Source organism: Pyrus communis, chromosome 3, assembly GCF_963583255.1.
Source record: "Pyrus communis chromosome 3, drPyrComm1.1, whole genome shotgun sequence".
NCBI lineage: Eukaryota > Viridiplantae > Streptophyta > Magnoliopsida > Rosales > Rosaceae > Pyrus > Pyrus communis.
The window spans coordinates 451505-471729 of record NC_084805.1 but is presented as its reverse complement, the minus strand read 5'-3'; the positions used below and the strand labels follow the sequence as shown (position 1 = coordinate 471729).

General features: G+C 37.2%; 3 protein-coding genes across 4 annotated transcripts; all 3 read right to left on the bottom strand.

Annotated features, from left to right (window-relative positions):
- Positions 1-422: 422 nt before the first annotated feature.
- LOC137727312 (uncharacterized) lies at positions 423-1725 on the bottom strand. The gene is made up of 2 exons (XM_068466178.1): positions 1600-1725; positions 423-1334 (listed from the first exon to the last, which is right to left on the bottom strand). The coding sequence occupies exons 1-2, from the start codon at positions 1651-1653 to the stop codon at positions 723-725; spliced, it is 666 nt and encodes a 221-aa protein (XP_068322279.1). The 5' UTR covers positions 1654-1725; the 3' UTR covers positions 423-722.
- A 1304-nt stretch (positions 1726-3029) lies between these two features.
- Positions 3030-9467, bottom strand: LOC137729996 (uncharacterized). The gene is made up of 7 exons (XM_068469057.1): positions 8938-9467; positions 6604-6656; positions 6114-6206; positions 5799-6022; positions 4924-4990; positions 3518-3628; positions 3030-3393 (listed from the first exon to the last, which is right to left on the bottom strand). Exons 1-7 carry the CDS (start codon positions 9371-9373, stop codon positions 3370-3372), a joined length of 1008 nt encoding a protein of 335 aa, XP_068325158.1. The 5' UTR covers positions 9374-9467; the 3' UTR covers positions 3030-3369.
- Positions 9468-11903: 2436 nt separating this feature from the next.
- On the bottom strand, positions 11904-20205 carry LOC137730252 (bifunctional aspartokinase/homoserine dehydrogenase 1, chloroplastic-like). Of its 2 annotated transcripts, none has more exons than XM_068469311.1 (18): positions 19928-20205; positions 19276-19343; positions 18800-19177; positions 18127-18215; positions 17726-18029; positions 17492-17544; positions 17203-17411; positions 17026-17113; positions 16822-16935; positions 16387-16485; positions 16022-16216; positions 15353-15435; positions 14548-14773; positions 13458-13603; positions 13160-13295; positions 12849-12932; positions 12672-12764; positions 11904-12386 (listed from the first exon to the last, which is right to left on the bottom strand). In XM_068469311.1, the coding sequence occupies exons 1-18, from the start codon at positions 20203-20205 to the stop codon at positions 12141-12143; spliced, it is 2889 nt and encodes a 962-aa protein (XP_068325412.1). In that variant the 3' UTR covers positions 11904-12140. The 2 variants fall into 2 exon arrangements, with proteins under 2 accessions (XP_068325412.1, XP_068325413.1); XM_068469312.1 differs by having other exon boundaries at positions 18800-19174.
- Positions 20206-20225: the final 20 nt, after the last annotated feature.

The window sequence follows — 20225 nt, the reverse complement described above, 5'->3', positions numbered from 1 at the left end:
AGCGATATCGTTATTTCTGTTCCGAAGTTCGATATGCCACACATCATCCAACACAAAATAGGTACCTTTTCGAATCCAAGTAATAGACCATATAACATCTCTAGCACTTCTCTATAGCTCGTGTAGTCCAAATTTGTGGGAACCGCTTCCTTCGGCTTGGCAGAAATCCTTGATCAAATTTGTTGAGCCAACTTGCGAATCGTCTACCACTTTGATATATATATATATATATATACACACACACACACACACACTGTAGTATAGATATATCATTATTTGTTTGATCTTGAAAAATTAATCTTTTAATTAAGCATTTCCTTCAGAACCAACCTTTCAATGATAACAAGTTACGCGTAGGTGTGATTTTCATATGAATATATCCGATCAGAAATATTCTAGTTCCAATGAAAAAAATATCGGCAACAAGCTTTCTTTCCAATTCAGTTATCCAACCTGCATACCTAGTTACGGTGCATCAAAGTATACTATACTATTAGTAATAGTAAACAATTGTACATGGATACCAAAATGAGCTTGATCTGTAACTCATCTCCAATCCTTCATTCTACAGACACTGAATATAATATCAACTAGAAGCTGGATTAACTATTCAATCCAATTCCAGACATCAAAAGAGGCCTAAATTAAGAGATTCGATAACTTTTAGACCATACCCTCTTGGCCTAAATTAAAGGACAAAGAAAAGGAATACATACGAGATTTTAATTTTCAAATGTTACATGAAATCTCTTATATCTCTGGGTTTTGCACTTGCCCTTGGATCTGAATCTTGTGAACTCCATTCCTTCTCCTAAAGGTAAGGTCACATATTCAAGTCCCTTCTTTTCCTTGAAAACTTGATCGAGAATTGGACCTCCATTAACAGTCACACCAATATTGTTTCTCACCACTATACTCCCATTTGGGTTGAGATTCATAACCTTCAAAAGTTTCAAGTAATCTTTAAACTTGCAGTCCACAGCCGCAAAATCAACATGCTTGAAATGCTTCACCATTCTACAAGGATCAGTTTCATATACATATTCAATGACGTTGTCGAGACCGTTTTCCACAAGTAGGGTTTTACCAATCTTCTCCGTATGATCGTCGTCGTCGTCATTATTAATGCACACGATCAGTCGGCCTCCACTTTGCTTTGCAGCCACCGCAAGCGAAACCGTCAGCGGTGTTACGCCTTCAGATGTGACTTGCAACATTAACCTTGCTCGCTTTCCAGCTGCTAAAGCTGATATAAATTCCATGCATTTTGGTTCTATAATACCACCACTACATGTGTTTCCATGCACCAAGTCTTGATCATTGTGAAACTTGCACTGCATTAAGAGAAAATAACTGGGTGGAATAAGCAATTGAATGTGAATTACTCAGTTAACAAAACAAGGAACTTAAAAGAACTGAAAACGAGTAGTGTTGTCGATGTGGGCAGTCGTATATATGACATGTTATGCTGTGAAACTATTATTATACTATATGTATTTTACATCACGATCGATATATATAAAATGCATCACATAATAACAATACGCATGAAATCCTAACAAGAAAACACAAAAACAAAGTCAAGTATTAGAAAATTACCAGCTGAAGAGTATCTAAGTAAGCTTTCAAGGCAGCTTGAGGAGACCATTCCATCGTAAGTTAACGATTGCTGGTGATAGAGTCTCAAAGGATTCAACTTCAAAATGGTTCGAAGGAGAGATTCTGAATGATCTGGAGCCAAAGAGTTTATGGAGGCATATTTATAGATAGGGCAACTGATTTAATTATTTGATTCCTTTTTCCCAAAGGGGTGGTGAGTTTTGACAAGTGGCACCTTAAAGCATCTGAAATGCATGCATTAGGTGAAGTCGTGGCGGACTCTGAGGAATTTGATCATGTGACTAACGGGTTGAAAAGCAAGCAGATGAAGTTGTTGCTTGTTTCTCAGACATTGAACGTGGGCGGTAGGAGACACTTGACACTTGTCGCAGCCAAACATGGCCTCTGCAGGACATGTGGTGACCAATCACACTCAACTCAACCATAATTGCATGCATGGCAACCTGCACACGGTATCGATTAATCTATTCCGTTATGGTTCTTACCAAATTTTATTCAATATTTGCCACTCAGTGTTCTCTTAATCGAAATTGTCAACTCTCTTTTATGACTAATCTATACTAACAATTTGTACAAAAACTGTTTCTACATAATTGTTTCTAGACAATTATTTAGTAACGTAGGACTTAAAAATAGGCATACATGTTATACAGTTATAGTATAAATAGATTAACGTAGGACTTGCTCATTACATACATGTTATAGTATGAGCAGATCGGTAACATCCTGTGATGATTACATCGACAAATTTCAACAAATTTCATTGTCCAGAACAATGGAGGAGACTCATCGCACACATCACTAGACCTGGAAAACAATAGTCGTGTTTGTCACGTTCATGTTGTTTTTGTTTTGTATCCGTTATCTTAACGGATCATGTTGAACCTCTTATCTTGACAAGTGACCCAAAACAACCCGATCCGTCAACAAATTGACCCCAAACCTATTATTTTCATATCGTTTCATGTCAGATTAATGAATTCGTGTAATCAATTGTAAAACCTACACGTCACTATACCAAGCATAAGACTCGTGGATGGTGACCGACTACGTTCGATTAGAGAGAGAGCATAATATGAAACAAAAGATCAAAGTTGGAATGGAATGTGGAGTTTTATTCAATCAGACAGTAATCTATGTTCCACTGTAATTTTATTTACTGGTGTTGTAACAAAATGTATAACTGGTAACTAAAACCATACCACAAGTATAAACTTGTTGTCAAGTGCTGTAATTTGGGTTTGGTAGTGCAGTTTCTTACTCGTCGAGACAACACAGTGCACAATGGATTGCACGGTAAACTTCACAAAATAGCATCGGAGAAGTTTTATAAATAAAAACTGCAATATGAACGAACATGAGCACACTCTTTTGACTTTGGGCACCGCCAACTTTGACAAAGAACTGACATCAAACCAACTAACGTCTATGCCAATATAAATTTTGTGTTGAGGTGTGTTCACTGGGTTTCTTTTTGCACTTGAAAAACACACACTCCAGCTGGAAGGAAACATTTGAACCACATTTCTCAATTTTAAGATCGGTCTCATACGACGATGCAAGACAGAGAAAAGAAATCGATGGGGCTAAATATACAGCTAGGAACCCAGGAATTAATGATACAATTCCTATTCAATTTGCCAAAAGTTGGATAATTACACGGGCAGTGAAGTAGCTATCATCTTTTTCTAATCTTTTTTCAAGTTTCAAATACATTGTGTAGGCTTCATGGGCAGACAGACCCGTCCCCTAATCGATATCTTTTACAGCATCCTGCATCAAAAACCAGAATTCAACATGGTTTTAAGATCGCCTTCTTAGCCGTCTGGTTTTCGAAAGGAACAATGAGATTTGGCAAACCCTATAAATGAAAATGCTTGTCAAAGCAGGAACTTACCTTTGCCAGTCGTGTTACATAAACAGCAGCCAATGCTGTGGCTAACAGTCCAACTCCTAGTGTCAAGAGCTGACCATTTCCTCCTGGCAAACCAACCTCAGATTCTTCTTGCTGAAACACCACCAGGATAAAAAGAACATTAGCAAATGATTCAAAATGAAACTCGGCTAACTACATGGAACCCAACTAAATTCCTTAACTAAACAACCAGTAGACGGAAACTTGTTTTCTAATTCATATTAGAAACGTCTGATAAACAAATCGAGCAGCATTTGGTAAGGCCAAATTCTGATCCTTGGTAAGTAATAAATTTATCCAGCAGCAGTATGCAACTACATAATCTGGAAGACGTAACAAAATGTTCTGCACTATATTCTTGGTAAATACTAAATTCATATTGACTTCATTACAACCAGCTGCTTTTTACCTGTTCATGGAATATAATTCTCAAACTTCTCATGTTTTCAAAATATTCCAGTCTGAAAGCAATAACACTATACTCTTCCCTAACAGCGTACAGTTTGCACTATATCCGAAGCTAATTTAAGATATAATCAATCAAAATATTTCCTTGAAAATGACAACTGCTACCAAATGGACCCTTGAAAAGATGGATTGTTACTGTCTCTATTCTAAACCAATTTGACGGTTCCTGAAATTTCTGACTATTCATTTATCAAATTCCCCCACCACAAGGATTGCAAACAAGTGTAACTAATCTGATAGGATACCCAAGCTAATAACTGCATGAAAACCATGTGCATTAATACATATATGTAGAGCTCAGTGTTGCAGATGCCAGCATGACAAGCAGCAAGCATCTGGATGCTATGGAACCTATCCATTTCCCAGACTTGTAACCTTATTAACCACACAGTTGACAAGGTTGATACCTGACTTAGGTCTGGTAACTATCTATCTATCATAAAAATTAAGAACGACCTAGGGTGTGAAAGTTTTTCACTAGATCAATCTTTTATGACTCATAGTATCAAAACTAAAAGACAAAGAAGAAGAGTTTGATAGAAATCTGATGATCCAATAAAAAATTAACCAGCCACTTACTAATGTAAAAGCTGTATTTGTGTCACCTAGCTCATCTTCACTCATAGTTATTATTGATGATGGTTCAAGTCATTTTACGGAAAGAATAAATCCACACTATATTCCTCAGTATTCTACTTATATTAACTTGTCACAACATTTTAAACTGAGAAGACCCCTACTTCATAGAATTTACAGACACAAATATACCTCAGCAGATAAAAAATGTTACCATTATCCCACTGGGTTCCCTTTTTCATATATATTCATACCCGTTCACTCACTTAACACCACTCACGTCCCCTTTAGACAGGAGAAACATAGAATCTCCACAAGAGAAAAGGAAAAACAGAGAGACTCACAATTATAGCTCGCCCAAATGCACCAGCACTCACATAAGCCCATGTTCCTGGAAGCATCCCCAACCAACTGCAAGTCAATTACAAATTGACTTAGAACCAGAGAGTAAAAATTGGTACAAACTCTTAAGCATATTTACATCAGTTCATGAGACGAGATCTAATTCAATACATAAATTACCAGACGTGTCCTGAGTCCTAACCACCACATTCTCTCCACTTTGTTTTAATACTTTTGTCCAATGGGCCAATGCAATAATGCTCATATCAATGAATTTTTATTGATATTTCAATCGTACATTTTCTATACAACACCCTAATTGTACACTTAATAACCTCTACAGAATTAAAATTGAGCAATATGTTTATGAGAATCACTGGACCGCCATTCAAAGCAGCAAGGAAACAATAAATTTCCTTTTTACTAAAACTTTCAGTTCTATTGCTTCAAAAACCGACGATATGTCATCTGTCAGGACTATTCAATCTAAACAGGACAAAAAGTGGATGGAAAAACTTGTTTAGGTTGGTTATTAATTCATTTCGACAACCTAAGGGATAACAAGTTGGACCCAGAAATATACCAAATCTTGTTTAAATTGCCAAAACCACTTGAATCTAGTCCACTTTGGTCTGGCCTAAACTTAAACTGTAACCCATCATACAGGGCAGTTTAAGCTTGGGTTAAATATTTGATCCAATATCATCCTAAGAGCCTTAGGAATTCAGCTGGGATAAAAAAGGTCCCAATTCCAGCTCAACCTGTCTAATTAACAGCCCTAACTCTCAAGAGCAGCCGATAAAAACATTTGCATAACAAAAACCCAACTTGAGATGTGAGAACTTTAACTAAGTGAAAAAGGAGCAGGGCAGCAAACCTTCCCAACACGTATGGTACAAACTTTACAGATGTCAATCCATACAAATAGTTCCCCAACGAAAAAGGAAGCAAAGGGCTCAAGCGAAGGAGAGTGACAACTCTAAATCCATTTTCTCCAATAGCCTTATCAATGGCAAGAAACGTTTTGTTTCCCTCAACCATTTTCAGAATACGCTCACGAGCAAAATATCTAGCAATCAAAAAGGCAATGCTAGCAGCCACCTGAAAAAGTTAAATATCAGGAAAAGAAAATTTTAGACCAAATATTGATAGTTCTTTGTATAGTTAGAAAAAGGGAAAAAGAAACACTCACCGTGCCACTTATGGAGACGAGAATAGTGCCAGTCACTGTGCCAAAGAGAAGACCAGCTGACATGGTCAATGGAATTGCTGGAATCGCAATGATCTAGGGAACATAATATTTATTATGTTACTACTTGAAATGAGGATTTGGTTCTCTATATTTATAAATCTAAAACAGATGCTACAGAAGTAAAAAAAAATCTACAAAGGTTGAATGTGGTTATGAAAGAGAGATGAGGGAGTCAGGTTCAGAATATATAGTCCATGAAGAACCATATTGTTTATCCAATCATATATAATTTGTAAAATATGTTTAAAAACCTGAAGGTGGGCACACAATTACTTGTTCAAGAAAAAAGTTGCCTAGTTTTCTTTCTCTTGCATAGGTAAATGTATATAAATAGTGCAAGGGCGAACAAATAAGTGGGAAGAAAAACATATTAAAGGCTAAAAACCATATACATAGCAATACATTTAAGAAATGGGTATCAAAGGCATACTTCCAGTCCGGCATAAACTGCTACAAACAAAGCATATCCAGCTGGACCATAACCTGTTCACCAAAAGTTTCATGAGATTTAGTCAAATATAAAATTATACCAAATATAAAATTATACCAACAACAACAAAAAAGCCTTTTCCCACTAAGTGGGGTCAGCTATATGAATCCTAGAACGCCAATGTGATCGGTTATGTGCCACGTCTTCCTTTAGACCCAAGTACTCTAAGTCTCTTCGTAAAGTCTCTTCCAAAGTCTTCCTAGGTCTTCCTCTACCCCTTTGGCCCTGAACCTCTGTCATGTAATCGCATCTTCTAACCGGAGAGTCAGTAGGCCTTTGTTTCACATGTCCAAACCACCGTACAAATATAAAATTATACCAAAAAGAAAGAAACAAAAAGCCCATTGTAATGCTACATCACTTTTTATTTTTTATCAAAAGGTCACTCATGCAAGGTACAAGAACTAGCGCTTCAAGAAATAAAAGCAGGAAAAAGAGCACATTTTTCCCCTGCATGGTAAGGGTTGATTGTTGTAAAGCCCATAGGGGCAATGGCGGATCCAGGATTTTGACCTCATGGGGTCAAGATGTAAAAATGTGGATTTTTTTTTAAACGGAAATAACAATGAAAAGTTAAACAATAGTACATTCATAAATCATAATTCAAGGTAAAAATAATAATACAAGCTACAATTGTCCATGGTGCTTCTTCATATTCTGAAAATGTTGCATTAAGTTCCAGGGATGGCTCCATCTCAAGTTGTGGATGTAATCAGCTCCCTCAGGTATTCGCCTCATCGAAAACACGTGCAAGGAATTTTTCCTCCTCATCCATCCACGAGTTTATGGTTCCAGCATGCAACCTGGCATACCAAAAGCTTCTAGGTCGCATTTCATTGGTCTCTAAGGCAAAGTCTCGCTTAATCGTTCATCGATCTTTTCTCGCTTAACCGTTCATCGATCTTTCTTCTTTCATCAATCAGTCATGTCTGATCCATAGCTGGTAGCAACATGAGGAGAGGGTCGTGGGGCATTTCGTCGAACAGATGGTGTGCACGAAATGCCCCCTGCTCAGATGACCATAGGGTCAACCAAGGCTCACCCCAGCCAACTTTCCGGCGTCCATGGGGTCAACTGACCCACTTTGACCCACCGTGGATCTGCCTCTGCATAGGGGTAGGTCTTATGTTCAATGTATCGCAAAAGGGAAAGAGTCCATTGCAAGAGCTCCCTAAAATCAAACTAAAACATGCAATTGTACCTAAAAGGGGAGAGCACCTAGGAAAACAACGCGTTTAAATATATAACTATATAATTGAACAGTTACACTGTTACTCAAACACAACACAACTACTTCTAAAGCACTGTTTTTCTCATGAACTTTGGAGGGCTATTGTAAACTTGAATGGTGAAACTATCATCTATGGCTAGTGATAGCTTGAATTGCTTATGCAAACTATATTTGGCTAAAGAAAAATGCTAGATGTTTAACCAAAATCTGAAGATGACCTAACTCAAATAAAAATGGAGGCTATTTAAACGGAGATCGTTCCTTGCAGAAAGTTCAAAGAAAAGAATGAAACAACAGAACATGCTTTAATTTTCAGTGGCATCTTCCCAATCAGTTTTGTATTTGATCTGTATCACTGCAATGTTAGGCTGGTAATAGCTTATTTTCTGTTTGTTATGTATTTTTCTTTTTCATGCTGCTTGTTGTAAGCTGCTCAACTGCCTCATTTTATTCAGATGAAGAACATATGAATACTGTGTGGCAAGGTAATGACTAATGATTAAACTCTTAGGTACCTTGACAGATTTCTGCGTCCATAAATGGCATGAGTTGGGGGAAGACGTGAATGAATGGCTACCAGCTCTTCGGACGGTTCACAGCTCACGCACCTAGTTTTATTTTCCTAATAAGTTGCCTAGTTTGTAATCAGAATCACCTCACCCATTCAAATTCCTTCAAAAGGCTAGAGTTTTACATAGCTAAATCTAATGAAGGTTGAGAAACTGAGTTAACAAAACAATCCATATGCCTCGAATTTGTCGGATGTTTCCATATTACAATTGATCAGGTAAGCGAAATTCCACATGCCAATAACTACAATCATAATGGTATCACAAAAGATCTGAAAAACTGATATCCAATTGGCATACATGGCAATCCTATCCATTCGAGCCCAATCATTGCACCCAGTAAAATTCTCAAAAAAAAAAAAAAAAAACTCGAATGGATACACAACAAAACCAAATTCTAAAACCAATGAACGAACAAAATCCAAGCAGAATTCGAACAAAACCTGAGAAGAGTAAAAAAGTTGGCAAATTTACCTTCAATGAGAGTGGAAAACTGATTCAAGAAGGCGTTGATCTGGTCCTTGTAGACGTACCCAACACCAGCGAGCCCACCTACAATGCCGACCAGGAAAACACCGGCCAAAACGGTGCCTTTAAGCGCATTGTCGCCGTCGAAACCACCGTCTTCATCCTCGCCTGTCTTTTCAATATCGCCGGCGTCGTCGCTCTTGGGGATGTTGAAGAACCAGCGCTGGCTCTGCGGAGGAGCATTAGGGGTGTTCTGGAGGGACTTCTTCTTGGACTGCTTGAGAGAGGAGCACGGGGTGAGGAAGTGGAAGCGTTTGTTGGGTCGAAAGCTGAAGAGGTGGGAGGAGAAGGGAGGAGGAGAGAGCGCGGAGAGGCATGGGAGGAGAAGACACGACGAAGATGGTGGTGCTGGTGGTGGCCTAAGAGTGAGGAGGGTGCGCATTTTAAGTGGTGGGTTGTGTATAGGATAAGAGCGGGAGTTTCACCACTGCCATATATTATGTATGGAAGATAATTGGTAATATTATTTTGAGGGATGGAAATTGGAAAGGTCTGGAAATTGGATATTCTCTCCTCTCGTCTTTATATCCCTTTTCATTTTCTCCTTTCACATTCTTTTATTTTATTTTTCCCTTACTATAAAAAAATAATATAAAATACTAACGTGATTTAACCGTGACTGTTCAAATAGGAGGGAAGGAAATAAGGGAGAAAAGAAGAGAGGAGATATAATTGAGTGGTTGGGCTGTTTTGTGTGCACACTTCGATTTTGTGCAGTTAAAAGTCAATTGAAAACTTGGAAGAGGATGATATAATTGAGTGGTTGAGATTTTATTTGGGGGTAAAAGAGCGGTGGAGGGAGTGCCATGTATTCTTTTGTTTACCTCTAATATGATCCATACAATGGAGTGATGGAGGGAGATGAAATGTACAGAATATATGTTGGGGGTGTAATTCGGGCACGTCAAAAAGTAAAGTCAATTCTAATTGAACCTTTACTGTTCAGATTGGATTGGGATATTGTTCTGGGTTCACATGGGTTCATATCGATCGAGTTTAAGGCCTAACTGGCTCAAGTTTACTAATTTTATCTAATTCGTTCTTATAACATTTTATTGACATGGTTTTTCAAAAGTTCAATCAAATAGCATAAATATGTGTTAAAAAGTTCAATCACATGGGCGTTCAAAAGCTTTCACTGCTAAGTTTGCTGCAAAATGAATCTGTAAGGCAACAAGGGGAAGACATAGGAGAAATTAAAATCTCTCTTTCAGCATCGGACAACTGTGAAATGGTATGTTTTTCCTATTTAATAACATGATAATCAAAAATTTAATACTTTTCTGTATCCCATTGCCTAAGAAGCAGAGGACGAGCTAATCTTATCTACCTAAGACAAGTCATTTCTACAAAGCTTTGCTGAAATAGAAAGAATTAAAAAAAGTTGAGGTTTCACTGTAAAATCAATCGGTAATAAGGAGAGTAGCCTAGCTAGGATAACTGTATTTGCAGAGAATAGGGGAAAGTGAGGAAGCAGCTGAGGCCATCTCCAACCAATCTAGCCAGTGGGCCGAAAATAGCTCAAAATGACACGCAAACTGTCTTCAACCGAAGGCCAGGCCAAATGGCTCGTGGGCCGCACCAGGCCAAAAAAGGAGAAAAGGGTCAACCAGCTGGCCCAACCCAGCCAGCTAGCCAACCTCGAGCTGGGCCAAATATTTGAAACCAACGGCTAGCTGACGTCAACAAACCGTTATATTTGAAATTTTTTTTTACAATTCTTTTTTTTTTTTTATAAATTTTTTTAGAAAAAATTTAAAAATTCTATTTTTTTTCCCTATAACTTCCTAATTCATTTAACATTAAATAACATTAAACAAAATTAAACAATATTAAATAACACTAGCATTTGCCTACACACTTTGTATGTATGAACACATTTTTTTAGAAAATGAGAAGGAGAGAGGGAGAGAGAGAGAACGTGGGAGAGTGGGAGGTTTTTTTATTTTATTTTTAATATTGGAGGTATTTTAACATCACATGTAGGTGAGGTTTCAATAAAAAAAAAGGTAAAATTTGGATCTGTGAAATTATATTATTGCCCATTATTTTTTTTGTGTGATAGAAAACTAATTTGTTCTTTCACCCTCTTTTGGTTGACAAAGATGGTTTTATTAATTAATAGAGATTAAGTAACATTAAACAATCCACCCAGAGGGCCGAAAATAGCCCAAAATGACACGAAAACCATCTTCAACCGAGGGCTAGGCCAAATGGCTCGTGGGCCCCACTGGGCCAAAAAAAGGAGAAAAAGGCCAACTAGTTGGCCCAACTTAGCTAGCCAGCTAGCCAACCAACCTCAGGCTGGGCCAAATTTTTTAAACCAACGACTAGCTAATGTCAACAAGCCGTTATATTTGATTTTTTTTTTTTTTTGCAGTTTTTTTTTAATACAAATTTTTTTAGAAAAAATTTAAAAATTCTATTTTTCTTTTTTTTCCTATAGCTTCCTAAGCCATTAAACAACATTAAATAACATTAAGTAACATGAAACAACATTAAACAATATTAAATAACATTAAGTAACATTAAACAACATAAAAATTATATAACATAAATAATAAACATTTAACAACATAAAAATTACTCACATATCGACACGTGTCACTCGAAATCGAGACGTACAATTATTGAGATTCCATCTCGAAAAATTATTGACAATCCATAACGTAAAATTATTAAGGTAATTTAATATAAGTAACCGTATTCATTCAATTAAAATAATAAATTATGTTTGGCCCTATAGCCCTTTGGCCCCCTCGGTATGGTTTTTTGTGACAAAGCTATATTTGGCCTATGACCCTCTGGCCCCTCGGTTGGAGATGACAAGAAAAATAGTCTGACATTGTTCTTAAAATATTAATTTCTTGAAGGGTTATAGGGCCAAAAGTGAAATGCACAAATAATTCATGTTAACACTTTCAAGGTCATATATTAAAAACCTTGCTTCTTATTCCTTTTCGTTTTAGTTTCGTCATAGAAAGGGACATGAGACGGTATCAGGAGACAAATAACACGTTGTTTTATGTTAGAACCTCATCTAAAAAAGCTACACTTATCAGGAGCCACAAAAGATCCTCATCTTAAAAAGCTACGCTACTCAGGCCGTGTTGCACAATATTTCAATCTTGCGGCAACAGGCTTCCCACCTATGACGGGGCACCAAGGTATGAAGCAAGCCGCAACAGGTCACTGAAGACACCGCCAGCAGTGACTTCAGCACCAGCACCAGGCCCACGAACTATTAGGGGCTGATCTTTGTATCTAGTTGTTGTGAACGCAATTATATTATCTGCCCCGGATAGTTGAGCGAAAGGATGATCATTCTTGTACTTCTGCAGCTTCACTTCCCCTTTCTGATTGACCATGTCAACCACTCCAACGTATCTCAAGACCTTTAAACATCAAAAAGTCAGGAGGGAAGATGAGAATCATATAAACAAATCAAAAACAAAAAACCGGGGGAAAGGGGGAACACTCATCTACTATATTATATACAGTTACATATCCCTGCCCAGAGAACTCGGAGGATAAAAAAATCCACATTTTCTAACTAGTATGGCCAATAAAAATCCATAGCGCATGTCAAAAATTAATGTGGCATCAGAGGAAAACAATGGCTAGATTAAGATTGTGATAAAAAAGGAATAAGAGAATAAATGCACATTAGAGGTACTTACTCCTCCTGCATCCTCAGCAATCTGTCTTTTCTTACTCATCTCTTGATCGAATTGAGGAAGTTTTTGCATGAATTCCTCGGCTGACGCACTATCCTGAAAACAGATCACGAAAATTCCACATCAATGGTAAACTTTTACACTTGGTAACATATATTAGAATATGATTTTACGGTTTACCTTCAAGGGTTCCGGCACAAGGCTTTCAACAGGGATGTCAGAGAGTTCCAGCTTAAGACCAGATTCCCTTGCAAGAATTATGACCTGCATTTTTTATGGTGTTGCTTAGGCAGCAAATCTCAGACAGTACAACGAAAAATCACAAGATATCTGATTGGATTTTGGCCTTGGGGTAAAAGCAGCACAAAGATGCCTTTGATCTCTTGTTAATAACACAAACTATAGGGTCTCATTCAAAATTGAAGAACTCAAAACTGATTAAATAACCAAAACATGTAAGCCTAAGCAGACAAAAAATTAGCACATAGTACCTTTCTACAAACATCTGTTCCAGAAAGATCATCCCTTGGATCCGGCTCAGTATAACCTGCCTGCTTTGCTTCAGCCACCACCTCACTAAAAGTGCGTCCTCCAGTGAAATTGTTGAAGATATAACTCAAAGTACCACTGCAACATCAAAGGGTAGAAGCAAGACTTGTGTTAAAAGTCATAAGAGGTGTGCATTTACAGATTTTGGGATTTTACAAGCGTGAAAAAAGGAACTACTCCATTTAAAAAGTGAGGAACTACTCTGGTAATATTTTTAATTTGCACTGGGATTTTACATACCTGAAGATGCCTTCAATGCGCAATATTTTGTCTCCAGTTTCCAGGAGACCTTGTAATGTATTAATAATTGGCAGACCAGCTCCAACAGTAGCTTCATAGAAGTAATGTGTATATGATTGCCGTTGAAGAGCTCGTAATTTCAAATACTGGACATGAACCAAAGCAATGTCATTATTAGTGAAACACCAAAAACAGAATACACAAGATATGAACACTATTAATGCATTCTTCTCAAACAGAAACTAAATTAGAGTAACACAAAATTAAACAGAAATAATAGCTTCTTTTTTCCTGCAAGTCAGTATATGGTAATGCTGCAGATGGATTCAAGTCAAGCAGATCAAACAAAATAGTATGCTAAGAATATGATATGGATATGAAGGTCCAAGTGTGAACTCAAAATAAAATCCTTAAAAAAACAAATTTAGCAACCGAGCTGAGTTTAATTCCTACTATAGTCAACACTACGCACACTACCAGACTATAAATCCATTAAAATCCCTCAACATCCCAATACACCCCACCCTAAATTCGAAGGACAAATATTGGGATCTTTCATATTAAAGAAGGAAGTCAAATTTATATTAACATTGTATCACTTAGCATTTGCATAAACATTTCTGGAGATCTAAGCACGATTATTAGAATAATTGCACATGTAAATGGCTGATGTTATCGCCATTTTGTTCAGACAACAAGGTATTACTGAAGTCTCTCCTCGAAATGTAAAACCCAAGTGTTAGGAACCAAAACTCATCGTTCACATCTCAAAAATGAAAATAATAAATTGATAAAGAACTGGAAATATGAAACTTGAAAAACAGATTTGGTGGAGACCATAAATGAGCATAATCATGGCTTGATAACTGTGTAAAAAAAGAGATCCCACTTTCATGGGTTTTGGATGCAAAATATTAATGAAAACCACATAAACGCACTTGGGTAGATGAACTAATCAAAAAATGGTTGATGTTCTTGTTCTTTCTCAGTTAATTGGAATTATTCATACTACTGAAACAAGTATTTGCAATTAGATATCACCAAAGAAAAAACACTCGAAAGAAATTTGCAGTATAAAAAGAGAGACTACTTGATCAAGTGGCCCTGAGTTTGCCTTTTTGTTGGGAGTGACTACATGAATTCCTTTCCGCAACCAGTCATAGTAATGGCTTGCAATACTAGAGTCAGCTGTGCAGTCAACCAAAACAGTATTCGGAATAAAATGATTCCCATGTACATGCTGCACAAACTTTTCCATATCTGCTACTACTCCTTTCTCTTTTTGGAGTTCTCTCCATCTAGATAAGTCAACACCCCTACAACAACGAAAAATAAAAAGATTAGGGTTCCTGGAAGTGAAACTATAGAGTGAATGATTTGAGGAGTAAATGTATTTAACTAATTACTGCCAACCTATACAAAGACATGGATGACCTTATGAGAAAGAGGCTCATGGGAAAAAGGGTAGAGCAAGACCTAGGAAGAGTTGGACATAGACTTTAAGAAAAGACATGGAGTATTTGTAGCTAACGAAAGACTGGGTGCAAAACCGAGCGTAGTGGCATTCTAGGATTCATACAGCCGACCCCACTTAGTTGGATAACGCTTTGTTGTTGTTGTTGTTGTTGTAAACATAGAAAAAATTACAACGGAAAAGGTTGAAATTCAAAAAGAATAACAAGGAGAACTAACTTTTGAAGTTCTGCATATATAGTAATTGGACTGTAGAACGAGGCAATTTCCACTACTTAAAAAGAAGCATGTTGGTCAATTATCAATTCAAAAACATTTCATTAAAGACATGTATGAATTTGACCACCACCATTAGAAGGTCTACTTCAGATTATGCAAAGCATTTGATTAAATGATATTCCATTGAAAGCTTTTTAACTTACGCCTCACTCAAAAGCATTGTCCGTGAGCCAGTGATTCCCATAACACGCAAATCAATGTTAAACTCTTCCTTGAGGGTAGTTGTCTGCAAAGATTTGAAAATTTCAAGTTTAATGATTTGCCCAACCATATGAAAGAAATTCAAAACACCTGGTGTTCATCAAAGTTTGGTTAGTAAGAGAAGCAATATATAACTTTGATAGTAAAATCAGAGCAAAGTGTGTGCGAGTGTGGGAAGGAGAGAGAGGAGGCAACTATAAACTTATGACAAAGATGATAAATTTAGGGAGAATAACTCAATTGGTTGGGCCATGAAACTATTTTAACTTGTATGTGGCTGTAAATGAACAACATGCATGCCCTCAGAATATTTTTTACTATTCATTTGGCTGTATTTTCTGTGCACAAGCAACCCACATCTCACCTCATAAACAGGACAAGAATGGATTCAGTACAATTCAAAATCTTGCTGCTCTCTAAACTAAATCCAACTAGGATGGGTACTAATATGCAAAAACCGAAAAAGGCCACCAACAAAGCACACAGAACGATACAATCTCTCTTCTAAGTTTTCAGTTTCTAAGTGCCATGAAGAATTTTCATTGACAGATTACATGTGCTGTATTGTACAAAACCCAGATAATAACAAAAGAAAAGGCGAAATAATGTACCTGATCCCTTAATTGATCTAGTAATGTGGCACCAATCAGACCAGGTCCGATGATGCCCATTGCTATTGTGGTCCTTGAATGATAGAATCTTGAATGGACAGCTCTCAGAGCCCTAATACAATCCTCCCGCTTTACAACTACAGTAATATTGTACTCAGAACAACCTTGAGCAATGGCACGCACATTAATGTTTGCCTGCATTTAATAAAACAATTTACATCCCTTCATAATGTAATAATGGATTATGAGAATCAAAGACTACAATAGCCCACATTGTAAACCAGTATACAAACCATGAATTGTTAAAATCCAATATAATAGTCCAACTTGTTGCTAAAATGAATAGAATATAATAAATCCCTAACCTTTGCCAGTGCATTGAAAAGAGTTGCACTAACTCCAGGAGTACTGGCCATCTTTTGGCCAACTGTTGCCAAAATACTACAGTTTGGAATGACTTGAACCTGAGAGGGAGGAGGTGCCAGAAATTGGTATAAAAATGAACCAAAGATCCATTCAATAATAAAAATGAAATAGAGTGCAATTTCAGTATTCACAAGGAAACAAACAAATCTGAATATAAAACCAACAGGCTTTGACATTAAAATTCATGTCACCATTTTCAACTCTTCTTGTACGCTGTAATTTTTTAACTTATCCACAAAATGTGGGTCCAATAGGTTTTTCATTAGTAAATAAACAATAAACTAATTGTAAATGTCAGTACATTGTCCTTGATCTGCTTAAGGCAAGTATCAAGCAACCTGGCCAAGAAAATTAGTCAAATAAAGAGTAAGCACCTGAGAAAGACGCCCAGCATTCAAAGCCTCACGAAATCTAGACTGCAGTAACTCAGAAACAGCATTCACTTCCTTCTCAGGGACAGCAAAGCACACAGAGTGCTCACTACTAGCCTACAGTGAATCATCACTAACATTAAGCATCATAGATGTGTTACTCTATCAGCATGCCATGAACATGATGGATTCAGAGGATGAAGTAACCTGAGATATCATAATAACATTAGCCCCAACATCTTTTACAGCACTAAAGATAGCACTGGCTGTACCAGGAACACCAGCCATTCCAGTTCTGTGATAAACAAAGGAGAATGTTACAAAAATGGGGGAAAGTAAATATTAATTCAAATCCAGCAACAATCACTGTAATGCAAAGCTCACCCTTCCACATTGACAAGAGCCAAGTTGTCTATTGTGGCAAACCCTTTGACAAACGACTCCAAACCCTGGGCAGTTTCATCCTCAGTAGAGCGACAAATTTTTGTTCCAGGTGCAGCAAGGTTGAAAATGTTCCTTATTATAATTGGAATGTCATATCGCATCACTGGGATGATAGTGCGTGGATGCAGAACATTTGCCCCAAAATAAGACTGCACATACATGTATATTAAATGTCATAATTGTAAACGCACCAATCTCAGAAACTTTGATGGTGAGTAGTGAGGTTCACCATTTCCCAGGCTTCTTGATAAGACAAAGTCTTCAGAATCACTGCCTCACTGACTGCAGATGGAGATTTCTTATCATTAGTTAAATCCCACAGTAACTCAGTAACATTTTTAACTTTCTCAAAATGGCATCAACCAATTATTCTCCCAAAAAAATGTGCACCTGTATTTATATGTATAGCTATTAAAAGTTATGATATTTTATACTGTTTACCAAATACAAAGGCAATACGAACCTTTTCTGGGATCTGCACTATAGACTCCATCAACATCTGTCCAAATTGTGACTTGACGAGCCTTGAATAGAGCACCCATGATAGCTGCAGAGAAGTCACTTCCATCTCTCTTCAAAGTAGTAGGAATATTTTGAGGTGTGCTAGCAATAAAGCCAGTAGCTATGATTGTTTTTGATGGATTTTTGGAATACCATTTCTCAAGTCTATCTTCAGATGCCTTGAAATCAGGATCAACTTGATTAGAACTTGTAGGTTTCACAATAAGGACTTCCCTTGTATCCATCCAATTGCAATCTACCCCATTCTGCAGAAGGAAATATAAAAAAATATTAATATATTAGAAAACTAGGAAAAGTGACATTCAGCAAATGCCCTTGAAAACTGACAGGCCACCAATATACCTTTCTAATAACACATGACAGCATCTGCGCAGACCATAACTCTCCATGTCCTACAACAAATTCTGTGAATGATTCTGTCGCATGACCAGCTGCCATAAGTAAGGAAAATAGTCAACCCGATAAGCTCCAACCTCAAAGTTTATCCAAACTTAGAAGAGTGGACACTAAGAAAATTAACCAGTAAATCCAAATTAAGTGGCACAACAGCTAAGACTAGGAAAAATAACAAATTCACAATTACAGAAATTGCTAATGTTAGGGCACTAACCCTTCTATTTATTTTCATCCATTCGGCTAATGTATTGTAATTAATCAGGAAGCAAAATTGGAAGAATTACAGAAGTCATTAACTCCATTCCACACTACTGAGAATTCATATAAAAGAATTAGTCTTTCTATGAAGGAAAACAGTGGCTCATATTGTTTGTAATATAAACACAAACACAATACAATACTAAACATGAACTGTTTAAATTCTGATAGGAACTGTTGAAATTACACAACAAATTTACTTTTTGTGAAAATCCATTAGAGTTTATATAGATAGAGAGCCACTAATGTCCTGATGTTTGGTGGAAAATAATAAATGAATAAAGAGAGAGAGAGAGAGAGAGAGAGAGAGAGAGAGAGAGAGAGAGAGAGAGAGAGAGAGAGAGAGAGAGAAGTGTAGTACCAATGTATATAGCACGAAGCATCGCTTTCAGGTTACTAATGTCATGATACAATTGTGCTAAGAAACTACTAAGATCATCCCCATCAAGTAGATCAAGAGCTGTACATTTGTGCTTTTCTAAAACCACATCTAATGCAGATATGTAGGCCTCATCTCGTGACTGAGCCTTGTAGATAAGATCATACATCATATCTGTTACCTTGGACATTGCAGAGACAACTACAAACTTCCTCTCTGAATCATCACTAAGAATTATTTTTGCAACATTCTTAATTCTTTCTGAACTCCCCACACAAGTACCGCCAAATTTATGAACAGACCAGCTGTCACCTTTTGGAAACTGAACTTTTTCAGGGGATGCATGTACTGGAGTATCTACTAATAAAGGAAAGGAAACTAGAGTTAGATGAAAAGTTAAACATACAAGACCCTTGGAGAAATATATGAAGAGTTATAGAAAAGTATGGGAAATGAACCAGTGACTGATGCAAAGATACGGGTTTTCAGTGTCCTTTTCCTTTCCAGCCCCGAAACAAAACCCCTTCTGCAAAAGGCAGCAAACCTCCTCGTAAATTAATAAATAACTTAAGATAATCAAAAGTTGCATCACTAATTTTAGAAGTGAAAAAGGAGGATGATAAAAAAAGGACTGTTTAACTGCACAATAAAAAGTAAATTTCTCAAAGTAAAATGCAAAACTGTGATAGAAAATTGAACATCTATCTTGAAGGTTGAAAGTACCTACTTTGGTCACGTTAGTTGTGATATGTAATCAAATTCAATACTAGTCAATATAGAAAGCAAGAATGTTCAAAGAAAAAAACAACTACTTGGAAACGACGGTGACATCAAGCAAATAGAAAATTCATCCAGATTGAAGCAATGCGATACTGTCTCTTTCGGGCGTGCTCGCAATTAAAATAAAACAAAAACTGAACTAACAATGAATTAACTAAAAGTACCAGCACCAAACAACAATTAGACAAAGGAGCAAAAAAGGTCCCAACATCCCTTAGAAAACATTTCCATTTTCCGCTGTGCTTTCGCTTCTCGGTATACACAAAGCTCTTCCATTTTCTCGGGAAACAAACAGAAAATGGAATCCAGAAAAGAAAAAAAATTGACTACCTGCAAATGGGAGAGCGGTGAGGAGGGAGAAGAAATGTAGGGCAATGAGAGTAGCAGAGCTTCCTGGGCTTGGCATCGTGAGCCATTGCGTTGGGGGAGAGCGTGTGGCCGGGAGTACTGGAGATCGCCGAGGAGAGGGACGCCATGGCTGCTGCCTCCACGAAAAAACGAAGAGGGATTTTGGGTGGGTTTTTGGTGCGTTGGCGGCTTCGCGATAAATGATGGTTAATGCCAGGAGACCAACCTTTAAACCACGTGATGACATGACGTGGCCACATGATAATATGATGTGGCTACT